The 14436-nt window shown below is 41.7% G+C and overlaps 2 protein-coding genes across 3 annotated transcripts in view; one reads left to right on the top strand and one right to left on the bottom strand.

The window, feature by feature from the left end:
* si:cabz01076231.1 overlaps positions 1-14436 on the top strand; it is a 758238-nt gene that overhangs the window by 48464 nt on the left and 695338 nt on the right. The gene's annotated exons all lie outside the window — the stretch shown is intronic.
* Positions 1-14436, bottom strand: part of LOC101886933 (adenylate cyclase type 2) — a 66117-nt gene that overhangs the window by 43916 nt on the left and 7765 nt on the right. For both annotated transcript variants that reach the window (XM_073907799.1, XM_073907800.1), the window contains exons 2-5: positions 4384-4499; positions 3903-4086; positions 1535-1811; positions 1-22 (exon numbers count right to left, since the gene is read on the bottom strand). The exon at positions 1-22 is cut by the window's left edge and continues 176 nt beyond it. In XM_073907799.1, coding sequence (XP_073763900.1) covers positions 1-22; positions 1535-1811; positions 3903-4051 — 448 coding nt within the window. In that variant the 5' untranslated portion in view covers positions 4052-4086; positions 4384-4499. The remainder of the gene's footprint in view (positions 23-1534; positions 1812-3902; positions 4087-4383; positions 4500-14436) is intronic.

Below are 14436 nucleotides of genomic sequence, written 5' to 3'. Positions count from 1 at the left end.
CTGCAACGTGGACCACCAGACTCTGCAGGACAGATGAGGAAAACACACACACACACTTTACACACCTGCTGGAAAACATTCAATTCAGGCTTAATTGTGCAGTGCTTTTCACAATAAGAAAACACAGCAGAAAACACAGCTGAGGTCAGAATTATTCGCCTCTCTTAGTCTTAGCGGGGGCTCAATTAAAAAACCCTCTCTAATATTTTGATTTTGGCCCGCAATACCAGGTATAACCACTAGATGCCAATCCTACACACTGCACCTTTAACAGAGAGCTCTTATTCTGTGTTCACACTAGACGCGGATAAACACGTGGATAAACCGTGATATTCGCGTGTAAATAGCCACGTGAACATCTGAGTTTACTCGCTTTATTCGACCGTCAAATCCGCTTCATTCATGCATCAAATTCACTTCAGAACGGATTTGCGTGATGGGCAGGGCTTCTGTCTGCCCAGTGACTCTAGCTTCGTTGCTAAATGGCTAGCATGTATTTTGTTAGGAAAATAACAGTGTTTATGTGCTTTAGGAAGGCTGAAAAACTGCGTTGATTCATTTGGAGCAGTGTCTGAGTACACTAGATCCTTTCAGAGGTGCATCCAGCTCTGTGAGCTCATGAACTCCTCCAGAAACTGAACCTGGATGACGGAGGCTTTCAACGGTGCTTCTGACTGAGCCAAGCCCAGTTTGATGAACTGTTGTCGGTGTCGGCTGGAGGATTCCCCCGGGACACCATGAACAGGTTCTACGTCACAATCACGCCCCTCGCCAGAGCAAGCTCCTGATTGGTTAACGCGGCGAGAATGTCCGCTTAAGTTCAGATTTTTTAAGTCGAGTGATGCACGCGAAACGCGAATTAAGCACGTCAAATACGCAAACCGCTCAATTCGTGCCACGCCATTTGCACCGCGTCATTCGCACAATTAACGTCTCGCGTATCGCTCCGCAGGATGTCTATTCGCACGTTTGCATTGACTTAACATGTAAATCACTAGCTCTTGTCGTTCCTTCCGCGTCTGGTGTGAACACAGCATTACCCTGCTGATGGTAAAGAAACATGCTAATACATACTTGTTTACCTGAAAAACAAATCTTAAGTCATTTACTCTGCTTTGCTTTGATCTGTAACTCCACCCACTATCAGTTTACCCAATTATATTTCAGCTCCCGGGGTTGCCAGGTGGTGAAAAACAGCATATATCAATGTATGCAGATGCATCTGAAAATCCATACTCTGGAGGACAGCAGCAGTCTCCGAAATGAGACGCAGATTCAGAGTTATTAAAATACACAAATGGTTCTTTTTTATTCGCAAACAATTTGAATATTATAAATGTAGACATTAGCTGATCAGCTTACAGTGCAAGCTTGATCGTCAGGTATACACATTTCTGTCTAACCATCCTGCATTTGTTTAAGTCTGAGAGAGCTCCAGTGTAATAAACCCTTTGCAATATTTTTAATTTTGACGGCAATACCTGACTTAACCACTAGATGTCAACACAGTGCAACATTAACAGTGATGTCTTACCCTGCCGGTGGCGGGGATGATAATAATCATGGTGACGCAGAAGAGAAGAGTTAACAGCAGTCCAGACAACATGAGCGGTGTTTCCTCCAGACAGCGCAGAGTCGCCACTGATCCGGCCCGAATGCAGGAGCACAACGCCTGACCGGTGCTGCGGCGCGACGACAAGGACTGACGATCATCCACTGGAGACACCAGAGCACTGCGGGACGTCCCAGACGACTCCGATATACCCGTCAGACTGAGCCTCCTGACGCTGTGGTCAGACTCCGATGGAGATCTGGGACAAGGGTATTATTAGCCTTTATTTCAATGCTATTTTATTATATTTTATTTATTATATTGAATAATATTTAGTTTTGATGTACATTTAGGTTTATTTTTAGATTGTTTTGTAAGTTTTGTTAGTTTAGTCTACATTTAGTTTTATTTTAATACTATTTTTAAATTTGCTGAACATTTACATTTAGTTTTACTTTGTTTCATTAGTTTTAGTTTAGTTTATATTTAGTTTTTATTTCGATACTATTTTTACATTGGATCTACCTTTACGTTTATTTTTAATTCACTTTGTTGGTTTTCGCTTGGTTTATATTTAGTTTTTAATTCGATACTGTTTTTAAATTGGGTACACATTTCAGTTTTGCTTTAGTTAGATTCATTAGTTTTAGCTTAGTTGGCGTTTAGATTATATATTTTAATAATATTTTTAAATTTGAAGTACATTTATGTTTATTTTTCAGTTTATTTTGTTAGTGTTAGTTAAGTTTATGATTAGTTTTTTTTCGGTAATATTTTTAAATTTGATCTATATTTACGTTTAGTTTTTATTTCCATACGACTTTTAAATTTGATGTGTTTTGATGTTTTTTTTTTTCGGTACTATTTTTAAAAATGAAGTACATTTACATTTATTTTTAGTTTAGTTTTGTTAGTTTTAGTTAAGTTTACGTTTAGTTTTTATTTCAGTACTGTTGATAAATTTGAAGTGTATTTACATTTATTTTTTGTTCGTTATATTAGTTTCAGTTAAGTTCATGTTTAGTTTTTATTTCGGTAATATTTTTTTAATTTGATGTACATTTAAGTTTATTTTTAGTTTGTTTCATAAATTTTTGCTTAGTTTATGTTTAGTTGTTATTTTAATACAATTTTAAATATAAAGTACATTTGCATTTTTTTATTATTTGTTTTATTATGTGCCATTCACATGGGGCGTCAGCATCGACACTTCCTATTCACTTTGAATGGGTGACGTCATGGTTGCCGAACTGCATTGTGGATCCGTCGGCGCCGCTTCAGAGGCGTTGCTCGCTGCAGAAGTTGGGACTAGCTCAACTTTTCAAGCGCCGACGGAAGCGTCAGCCAATCAGATCGCTTTACGCAAATACACCAGCTAGACAGTGGCCTAATGCTGACTGAATTTCATTGGCTGACGCTTCTATGATGATCGCTTCAGCCCCAACTTCAGACACGCCTTCAGTCAAGCGTTGGCGCTGAAGCCTCGTGTAAGTTTAGTTTTTATTTTGATACCATTTTTAAACTTGATTTACATTTACATTTCCTTTTCATTTTAATAATGTTTTTAAATTTGATGTACATTTCACTTTGGTTTTAGTTCATATCGATACTATTTTAAATTTGATCGTCATTTGTTTATTTTTGTAGTTCATTTCGTTAGTTTTAGTTTAGTTTACATTTAGCTTTTATTTCAATACTATTTTTAAATTTGAAGCACAGTTACGTTTATTTTTTGTTTTTTTCCAGTTTTAGTTTATTTTACATTTATTTTTTTAAATACTATTTTTAAATTTAATGTATATTTACGTTTATTTTGTTTTATTAGTTTTAGTTTAGTTAATGCTTAGTTTATATTTCTGTACTATTTTTAAATTTGATCTACATTTACGCTTAGTTTTTATTTCAATAATATTTTAAAATTTGATGTACATTTATATTTTGCTTTTATTTCAGTACTATTTTTAAATTTGAAGTACGTTTACATTCATTTTTAGTTTGTTTCGTTAGTTTTGGTTTGGTTTATGTTAAGTTTACATTGTGTTTTTTTTTCAATACAATATTTAAATTTTAAGTACATGTATGTTTATTTTTATTTAGTTTTGTAAGTTTTAGTTTAGTTTTATTTCGATGCTAGTTTTAAATTGGATGTACATCAGTTTATCACATAAATAGTGTCAAAACTAACTGTTTTTCCCGCATGCGATAAATCGTGATTAATTTGTGTTCATTTTTCGGTGACAGTTTTTAGTTTCATTTAATTTTAGTTTTTCATTTATAGTAAATTCAGTTAACAAAAATATTTTTGACAAATAGTTTTAGCCTTTGCTGACTAAAATAAAGTTGTAATTACCCGGCCTGGTCCTCCTCATCTGGACTGGAAACACTGGTGCTGATGAAGCCATTCTCATCCCTCGAAACCCTGTGTGCTTTCTGGGGTTCGGTTGCGTTCTGCACCTTCGCCACACCGAGCTCCACATACACCTTTGTGTTGTCCAGCATCACGACCAGTGTAACGAGCTACTCCAATTAAATCACTGACCCACAGGAAAAATTTAAGTTTATTAATAGCTCAATAACAGTTAGTTAGCTATTATGCAAACATCCCTTTTTTGTGTCAGCAGTGTGTGTATATCCCCAGCCTCTGATGATGAACATGAATTAATTGTGTTTTATATAATCAGACTTGATGCAGAAACACTTTGATTGACATTCTACTTTTGCACGTGTCATCAGAGGGGGAAAGCCCCGCCCACTAGTGCCCACCTCTTCATCTCATTAGCATAAACAGCAGCCCTGAGTGAGAAGAGCGGCATATCATAACAGAAACTTACGACTGACGGTGGTCTGATATACACTAGATGTGAAGAGATGATCAGTGGTTTATATCCCTCAGGGTTGTGGATCTCCTTCACTCCTCCGGCCAAAGCACTGCAGATTCACTGACCGTCTGCCCTCGGAGAAAACACCATATGAGAGCATTAGTTCACCTCCAGATTGAAGATTAACCCCTGTGCACTGTTCAGATTGACTTCTCTTTGGTGACTTTGGTGCTTTTTTTGCCCCATTGACCTCCATTATAATCACATTTATTGATTGGAAAGCTATTTCCTCCCTTGCCATTTACTATAACCCTCTTCACTCCTACATGTAGGTTGAATCGGGGGGTCCAATCACTACTCTCAGACTCAGGACGTCTGATCAACCTACCCATCTGTTAACCAGTCATCCTCTCACTCCCCTTCCCCTTCATCCCACTGTTCTCTCACCATCACTTTCATCCCTACAGTAGAGTCTAGCTCAAAGTGTGCAGGTGAACGCAGAAATAAACTGAGGAAAAATACAAACATGATGCACAAAATACAGAAAGCTGCTCATTTACAGATATTACCAGTGTAAATAACCATATCAGGAATATATATCGTTATTATATTACTGGAATAAACTGCTCATATCATCAAACTACATGTGTTTAATCCTCATTTGTAGGTCACGTTGAACAAACACACACACACCTTCTGCTAAATGAATAAATGTGAATAGAGCTGTGTTCGCCTGTGTAATGGAAACGTGTGTGCCGTAGTTTTGCGTCAGTAGTAATAGCAGTGGCGTCAGGCTGTGGACAGGACAGGTTTGGACGATGCGTACACAACACACGCACAAAGGCAAACATGTCATTTCACTGCGCAAAAATGTTGACAGACTCGCCTGCATTTCTGCTGTACAGGAGCCTGAAAACACTGCAGCCGCTTTGAATAAAGGAGTTTGCTGAATGTGTAATACATGTAAATAATGTGGCAGTAAAAACAGCAGCAGTGCGAGGACGTGAGAGGAACATGAGATGCAAATGCTCACACACACACGCATATATAAACACATACATATACACACATATATACACTCCCTTGCCACTTTATTAGGTACACCTTACTAGAGCCCCTTTTGCCTTCAGATCTGCCTTAATCCTTGGTGTCAGAGATTCAACAAGCTACTGGAAATATTCCTCAGAGATTTTGCTCCATATTGTCATGATAGCATCACACAGTTGCTGCAGATTTGTCGGCTGCACATCCATGATGCCAATCTCCCGTTCCACCACATCCCAAAGCTGCTCTATTGGATTGGGCTCTGGTGACTGTGGAGGCCATTTGAGTACAGTGAACTCATCGTCATGTTCAAGAAAGCAGTCTGAGATGATTGAGCTTTATGACATGCTGCGTTATCCTGCTGGAAGTAGCCATCAGAAGATGGAGACACTGTGCTCATAAAGGGATGGACATGGTCAGCAGCAATACTCAGGTAGGCTGTGGCGTTGATGCTCAATTGGTACTAATGGACCCAAAGAAAATCTCCCCCACACCATTACACCACCACCAGCAGCCTGAACCGCTGATACAAGGCAGGATGATCCATGCTTTCATGTTGTTGAGGCCAAATTCTGCCCCGAGCATCTGAATGTGTCAGCAGAAATGGAGACTCATCAGAGCAGCAACGTTTCTCCAATCTTCTATTGTCCAGTTTTGGTGAGCCTGTGTGAATTGTAGCCTCAGTTTCCTGTTCTTAGCTGACAGGAGAGGCACCCGGTGTGCTCTTCTGCTGCTGTAGCCCATCCGCCTCAAGGTTGGATGTGTTGTGTGTTCAGAGATGCTCTTCTGCAGAGCTCGGTTGTAGCGAGTGCTTATTTGAGTTACTGTTAACTTTCTATCAGCTGGAACCAGTCTGGCCATTCTCCTCTGACCTCTGACCTCATCAACAAGGCATTTGCGCCCACAGAACTGCCGCTCACTGGATATTTCCTCTTTGTCGGAGCATTCTCTGTAAAGCCTAGAGATGGTTGTGCGTGAAAATCCCAGTAGATCAGCAGTTTCTGAAATACTCAGAGCAGCCCGTCTGGCAGCAACAACCATGCCACATTCAAAGTCACTTAAATCCCCTTTCTTCCCCATTCTGATGCTCACTTTGAACAGCAGCAGATTGTCTTAACCATGTCTACATGCCGAAATGCAGTGAGCTGCTGCCATGTGATTGGCTGATTAGACATTTGCGTTAACAAGCAGTTGGACAGGTGTACCTAATAAAGTGGCCAGTAGTGTACACACACACACACACACACACACACACACACACACACACACACACACACACACACTAAATACACACACACATACACACACACGTGTGTATATATATATACAAACACACACACACACACACACACACAAACGGAGACACACTAATAAACAAACACACTCAAACACACATGCAAATCGACAAATTTCCCTAAAGTACAGTATTCAACTGTTAACAAACACTTCATCTTCTGCTTTAAAACTCTTAACTTAAACCCAGCTCAACACACACACACACACACACACATGCAAGCACAAACATACACATAAATACACACACACACACACATGCAAGCACAAACACACACATAAATACACACACACACACGCACACACACACACACACACACACACGCACACACACACACAAAGAAAATGAGAAGAACAAAGGTAACAGGTGTATTTATAGTTTCTACCTTTGGACAAAAGTAACAAACGCACTAATGTCACGTTCAAAGCAGATTCAGCTGAACAGGATAAACTGGAAACAGTGAAAATTTCTCACACACACACACACACACACACATATATGTGCGTACATGCATAGAAAAACAAACACATGCATATACTGTAGACAGACACACACACTCAAACACACTCACATACACACAAACAAGCACACACACAAACACATCCATACACAAACAAACACTCACACAAACACATTCAGACACATACACAAATAATAACACACACACACACACACTCAGACACTTAAGGCTGATTTATACTTCTGCGTCAAGCGCACACATAGCCTTGGCGTGGTCGCATAGCCCTAGCTGTGGCTGACGCTGACACGCACCTCCAAAAAATGTATTTGCATGTCGCAATGACGCGTAGCTCAAGCTCTGTGATTGGTCATCTTGATAGCTATGACCAGTGTGGGTGGGACTGAAAGCCGCGTCAAACCCCAAGCGGCCACCTCCCACTCTCCCTCGTGAAGCTAACACAGAAGTAAACTGCGATTCAGCATTCTGCTAGGCCTGACTCCATGCAGAGCAGATTTCTGTTGACCTCAATGTTAAAATGGCCGACTTTACAGCAGAATAAAAGGTGTTTACAGCCTGGTACAAAGAACGATTTTGGTTCATATAGCTGATATTACCCTTCATGACAACTGTGAGGAGGTGAATTTTCTCATCCTTTTAGTTAATATTAAGTTATATTAGATGTAAATAATTAAGGGCGTGGTCACCTGAGTGACAGCTAGGTCTCGCTGGATGTCATCACTTTACTTCAGCTGATTCCGGCTGATTAGCTGCTGAACTCGGCACATTCATCACATTTTTGTGTTGTTTGATGTGGCTTTACACAGTCAGTTGCCCTTTTGGGATTATTTTCTACAATTATCAGATGATATGGCGTGCTGTGTGCACTTAATTGTGCACATAAACCATTCACATGCCCTCCATTTCCCCGCTGAGGGAAGTTATACACTTCTATACCATCTCTATACATGTATTAGTTTTATTTAAGATCATGTATAACGTTCTTTAGAGCTGTAAAGCACTCCAGAATCTGCCAGATTGATTAGCGGTAGGCTCCAGATCAGTCATCTGAAGCATTGTCATACAGTGTTATGCTGGAGTTCATCAATAGCCATTTACTAACACACACTATATCTGAAGAGTTTGGAAGTAATTTGTTAAATACATCATAAGAACAATGTTTAGTAGCTCAATGTATGACAGCAGTGTTTTTAAGGCCGTACTCACACTAGGTACAGTTGCCTCGAACCGGGCCAAAGCACGCTTGTTCCCCCTCCCGTCTCACACCACAAACGGGCCTCGGCACGCTTACGTCATCGCTGCTGCGCTGTTCAGTGAGAAGCGCTGTCACTCAGCAGCACAGTGGAGATTTCTCTAGTTATATCGTTTCAGTTGTTTGATATGCAGTCATATATTTCGCCAAACAGTCCTTAGGGATGCAGGGACACGCAGTCAGATATTTCACTGAACAGATCCGCCACTTTTGGCGCTCATAAACAATCATAAAGCTCTCTTGCTGCAGGAATGAGGAGGTCTGCTGAAGGTGCAGCTGTCGTGCAGTGAGGGGTTTGCGTCTTTAATAAACTACGGCAGTTTGCGTTCACTGAACAGTAAGAATGATTAATAAATCCATATGAAACAGCCCCTTAAAAGTCACGTCTCGCTTTCAGTTTCGGGCTTTGCCGCGTTTTGCACTCACACACAAGCGTCCCGCGCCAAAGCCCAAGTGGACTGCGCTCAGGCACACCTCTTCAAACCGGGCCAGGGCCGGCCAAGTGAACCGTGCTTGAAGCCGATTCAGCGCACTCACACTTCTCAAACGATCCGGGAAACGGGCCTGGGCATGGTACGGATGGCATAGTGTGAGTAGGCCCTAAAAGTCTAAATGTCATGGTTGTGTAGGGGAAAAAGGGGCGAGGACCCAAGAGCAGGTATTTATTTAGAATAAAATTGTATGCAAAACAAACCACCCCGAGGGGGAAAACACTAACGAAACAAATAAACAAGCAAACCAAACTAGACTGGGCAGGCTGGCAGGGATCCGGACTGGAACAGACACACGACAAGGTAACATACGATTACATATGATGACGAACTAGCACAGGACAGCAGACATGAGGAGAATATAAGCAGAATTACATTAATACACAGGTGAACAAACAGGTGTTAAACATGTGAATCTAATAAACTAATAATGGGTTAACAAGGAGGGTGGGACTAGACAATAGACGGGAGAGCAATAACAGGACAAGACTGAAGCACGATGCCACAATGTAAACACAGAGCCACGAGCTTGGACAACACAAACAGAGGCAAGACACGAGCACACGATAGATGAACACCTTACCGTGCGCTCACACATATGCAACGCGCAAGTTTCATCTCAGCGACAACCAAAATCGAAACCAACTAGACGGAGACGATGGGAATGAAGCGCGTCCGAGCCACGTGGCTGCATTAAGTGGGAGCGTGCACGCTCTGCGAACACCCACGACGGCGCGCACTCACACAGAGACACACATTTGCCCCTTTCACACATACAGACCTTTTGTTGTATGTGTGAACGGGTCCTTTTTAAAAATACCGGTAAATTCGTTCTGGCTATTTTCCGTAAAGAGAAGTTGTAACATTAGCGGTAATTTGCCGGAATGCTGCGCTGTGTGAATGCAGAAGGAAGATTGCCGTAATAAGCGTGTGCACGTCTAGAACGTGCTGACGTGAGACGTCTGCTTTAGCCAATCACAACAGTCAGATGCATTTACGTCCGCGCGGTTTATGAGAATAAAAGCCTTTGAATATTTTTCCAGACACATTTAGCTGCTAGAAGTTAGTCAGATCACGTTTATATGTTCTTCTTAATGCCAACTGTGTAGATAATCATCGATGAGATGCTTATGATAAGCCGTTGCTTGTTTACCTTCAAGCTTTGCGTGTGCCTGTGAAACAGCCTGTGAGCGCCTGCACACGCACATATTATGAACATCTCGACATGCGAAAGTGATCCTGCGAAAGTTGTTTACAATATTGATCATCCACAGAGTTTGTAATTTAGTCAAATGTTTACAAACACAAGTGCAGCCGTTTAAAGCTCATTTGTGGTGAATGATGTCAGAATTTACCGGTATTTTGGAATGGATGTGTGAATGCTCTTTTCCGGAAAAATTCCGTAACGTCCTCGCCTGTGTGAACAGCGCTTTATTTAAAATACCGGTAAAGTCGTTCCGGAAATTTTCCAGATATTTACCGGTATCACTGTGTGAAAGGGGCTAATGACAGAAACAGAAACTCTGCCACCAAAACAAGAATTTACAAGCCCAGAGTGGCAGAACCCTGACACTAAACTCTTTATTGATCTAGTGTACAGCCAAGCACATGTGGTCAGAACAAAAACGAGTCGTAGGTAATGGAGTATTCAGCGTTTCTCCCAAAGACAAGCCTGTCTAAGCAAAATGCTAGCATCTGTAGCTCCCCCTCTTTGCCCTTGTTTGGTATCCCCCAGTCGGTGCAATGACTCCCGAACAAAATGGCGACAGTTGGCCACGCCTACTTGTAGCTTCATCCGGGTTCTTCACAAACCTAACGCTTCAGATACTACGTCCATATATTTTACAGTCTATGGTGAACCCTATGAAGTGAGTGTTTACAAGTGTCGAGTCCCATGAAGGAGCTGACGCGCACCTCTCAAAAAATGGAACTACACCTTGCAATGACGTGTGGTGCAAGCTCTGTGATTGGTCGGCTTGGTAGCGGCTAGGATATGAGAGCTGCGCAAGCCTGTTGGAGCGAGTGTTTACAAGTGTTGAGTCCCGTGTAGGAGCTCCAGATAAAAACTGTTGTATTGTTTACCTCATGATTAATGTTGTTGCATGTCTGCCGATTCCCGCCTCAAAATGAGCGAGTTTGAACCACTTGTACATTAAGATAGAGTTGAGAAAATACAAAACACCAGGGAAGAAACTCGACACAGGGGAACATAAACACCTACTGCCAGCTACTGTTTCAGAAGTGTTATTGCAGAGCGACACAAACAGAGCGCAGAAGTATAAATGCACGGCTATGCGCACTGCATGCACTGTGGGTCACGCCGATCACTCGACAGCAGAAGTATAAACCAGGCTGTAATCAAAGCGCTGTACTTAGAATGTTAGGGTAACACTTTACAATGAACAACACATGTACAGCATTTATTAATCATAATTGAACATTTACTAATGCATTATTAACATCCAACTCCATGCTTGTTAACATTAGCTAATGCACCATGAGTTAACATAAACTAACAATGAACTACTGTATTTTCATTAACTAACCTTAGCTAGCATGAACAAATACAGTAGTAAATGTGTTGTTCATTGTTTGTTCATCTTAGTAAATGCATTAATTAACATTAACTACTGAACCTTACTGTAAAGTGTGACCAGAATGTTTTCTTTAGTGTGTCATCAGCTGCTAAAAATCAATTCAACTGGCGCAGAACTAGAGAAAGAGGTGCGTGATGCTTGCAGAGCAGATACACGCTAGAGCAGTGGTTCCCAACCCTCAGGCCACAGACTGGCACTATAGATCAATTAGCACCGCACAAAAAATCATGAATTATTTCAGTTTTATTAATTATCTGAGTTTGAACGTTCTTTTATTTTGAAAAATCTTTTATTTTGAAAAATGAGCAGATTCTCTTGTTACATCTTGGTCACTTGAGTGCCAAAATGTAACCCACAGGCTAGCAGAATGAGTACGAACTGCAGCATGACGCGCTTGCGTATTCCAGGCGTACCCAGTTGAAAGAATCGTTACTTTACAGAATGCCGCGCCGCGAGTCACGTGACAAGAAGCGACTGATCAGCTTCATATTTTGTATGGAATATAATTTTGTTAGAATAATTGTCTCAGACAAACACAGAACACCCAAACACTGCAGTGCTTTAATTTTCTCTATAAATAAATCTTGTATCAGAGTGCAGAAATCAGCTTGACATCCTCTGAAAAGAAACTGGTTACTAGCAATCTACATACAATCTACATACGTATTACAAACATGTCTTGTGTACATGCAACATATATTTTACAATTGTATAAATATGAATATGCCTCGTAATGAACTGTGCAGTGCTGTAGCCAACCCAGGCTCATTCTGTAAACGTAGTCCCGCGGACGTTTCTGAAAACCTCGAATAATGTAGTCGGAGGTACGTATGGCTGCTTTTAATATTTAAAGCAAACACTACAGGGCGGTGTGATGTCGTTCCCTTTCGCGCTTGCTGGCTGACCGCTTACCTCCGTGTGGAGGGCTTTCTCGCCGCAACCAGTGTGTCCGGTTAGCTCTTCGTGTACGTCGGTGGACTTGAGACGCAGAAAGGAGCCGACCATGACAACGACGACCGGGTTCAAGTCCAGGGAAGAGCAGTTCCATAAATCAGGCAAGACAAAAACAGAAGCCAAAAAAATAAAGTGAACAACAGGGTGAGAATGTGGTAAAATCTGAAAACTGAAGACTTTTCTGTTTCTGGACGGCTTTTTTTTTGGTTAATTGTTGGTTGGGTTTAGGGAAGTGGGTGGGCAGGTCAATCGGCAAAACTGCTTGAGTTTAGGGAAGGAGGAGAAGGGTGGGTCGGCCGATTGGCCGGTCACCCAGTCAATCATTCAGCCAATTTGACAAACGGTCGACGCTCGCGAGAGACGTTCGAGATGCAAAAAAGCACGCACAGCGGCCTCTCGTTAATTCGCCAAAACAAGAATTGCACAAATACGTGCCTCCCGAGATATATTTCGCGGCCTCCAGAAACGTCCACGGGACTACGTTTTCAGAAAGAGCCTGGGTTGGCTGTAGTTGCCTAATTTGGCCAGCTACGCTACTGTATTTCAATACTGGTCATTATGGTGGTACTTGGAGAGACAACTTTTTTCTGGGGTGGTACTTGGTGAAAAAAGTTTGAGAAGCACTGTATTAGTGTAAATACTTTAGCGATCTCAGAAGTGAAGAGTAGGGGGATACCCATCACAGAGCCCCTAAAATGCAGGGTCCTATCCACTGTCAACTTTTACCCGCCATTTACTATGCCACTGCTCTCACAAAAACACTCACACACAAACACACACGCACAAAACATGCAAACACACATACATTTATCCATTTATTCATCTGGGGTCACCACAGCGGAATGAACCACCAACTAATTCAGCGTATGTTTAAGCAGTGGATGCCCTAACATCTGCAACCCATCACTGGAAAATACCCATACACACTCATACACTACGGTCAGTTTAGTTGATCAATTCCCCTATAGCACATGTGTTTGGACTGTGGAGGAAACCAGAGCACCTGGAGGAAACCCACGCCAACACAGAAAGAACATGCAAACTCCACACAGAAACACCAACTGACCCAGCCGGGACTCGAACCAGCGACCTTCTTGCTGTGAGGCCACAGTGCTACCCACTGCGCCACCGTGACGCCCTGCTTTAAATATGTATATGTTACTACTAAACATTCTTTGAGGGTAAAACCAAAGTAATATCTGTGTTAGCAAAACCACCCAAACCAAACAGTGTGTGAATAAATCCACACAGATTTCTCACTGTAGCACACAAGCAGAGATATCCTCTTCATTAACCTGTACTCAGCGCTGAAACACTCGGAGAAACACTGGAGTTCTGGATTTTATCAGCTATTTTTAGCCCTGAGGTGTTTTGTCAATACGACCCCTGATCAGACCTGCGGTATCGCTGACGGTCCACTGATCCGGGATCAGACCTCACCTTTATTCTCTTCTGAAGCCTGAGTCACACAGTAATGACAACAAAGGGCTTTATTTACACTCATTCTGAACACACGCACACACACATTAAAGACGTCAGCATTTCTTTGATCTTTACACAGATCTCCAGAAACTACTGAAGTACAGCCCTGAGCCAAAATGGCGGACACTGAAACACCAGCCCAGAAGAGAAGCAGGGGAAAAGAGGAAACTGGCTACCTGTGAGAAACTGGTCAGCCCCTTACACACACACACACACACACACACACACACACACACACACACACACAAACACACACACACGTATAAACATACACAGATGCACAAACACATATACACACACAAACTCACAAACACAGCTACACACACATATTCACAAACACACACACACTGATACACACACACATATTCAGAAACAAAGACATACACACACACATACGCACATAAAGAATTATGCACACACATGCAAACACATGCACAAATGAACACACACACACACACACACACACACACACA

The sequence above is a fragment of the Danio rerio genome, chromosome 7 (assembly GCF_049306965.1).
Source record: "Danio rerio strain Tuebingen ecotype United States chromosome 7, GRCz12tu, whole genome shotgun sequence".
Classification (NCBI taxonomy): domain Eukaryota; kingdom Metazoa; phylum Chordata; class Actinopteri; order Cypriniformes; family Danionidae; genus Danio; species Danio rerio.
This window is presented reverse-complemented; position numbering and strand designations above follow the sequence as displayed.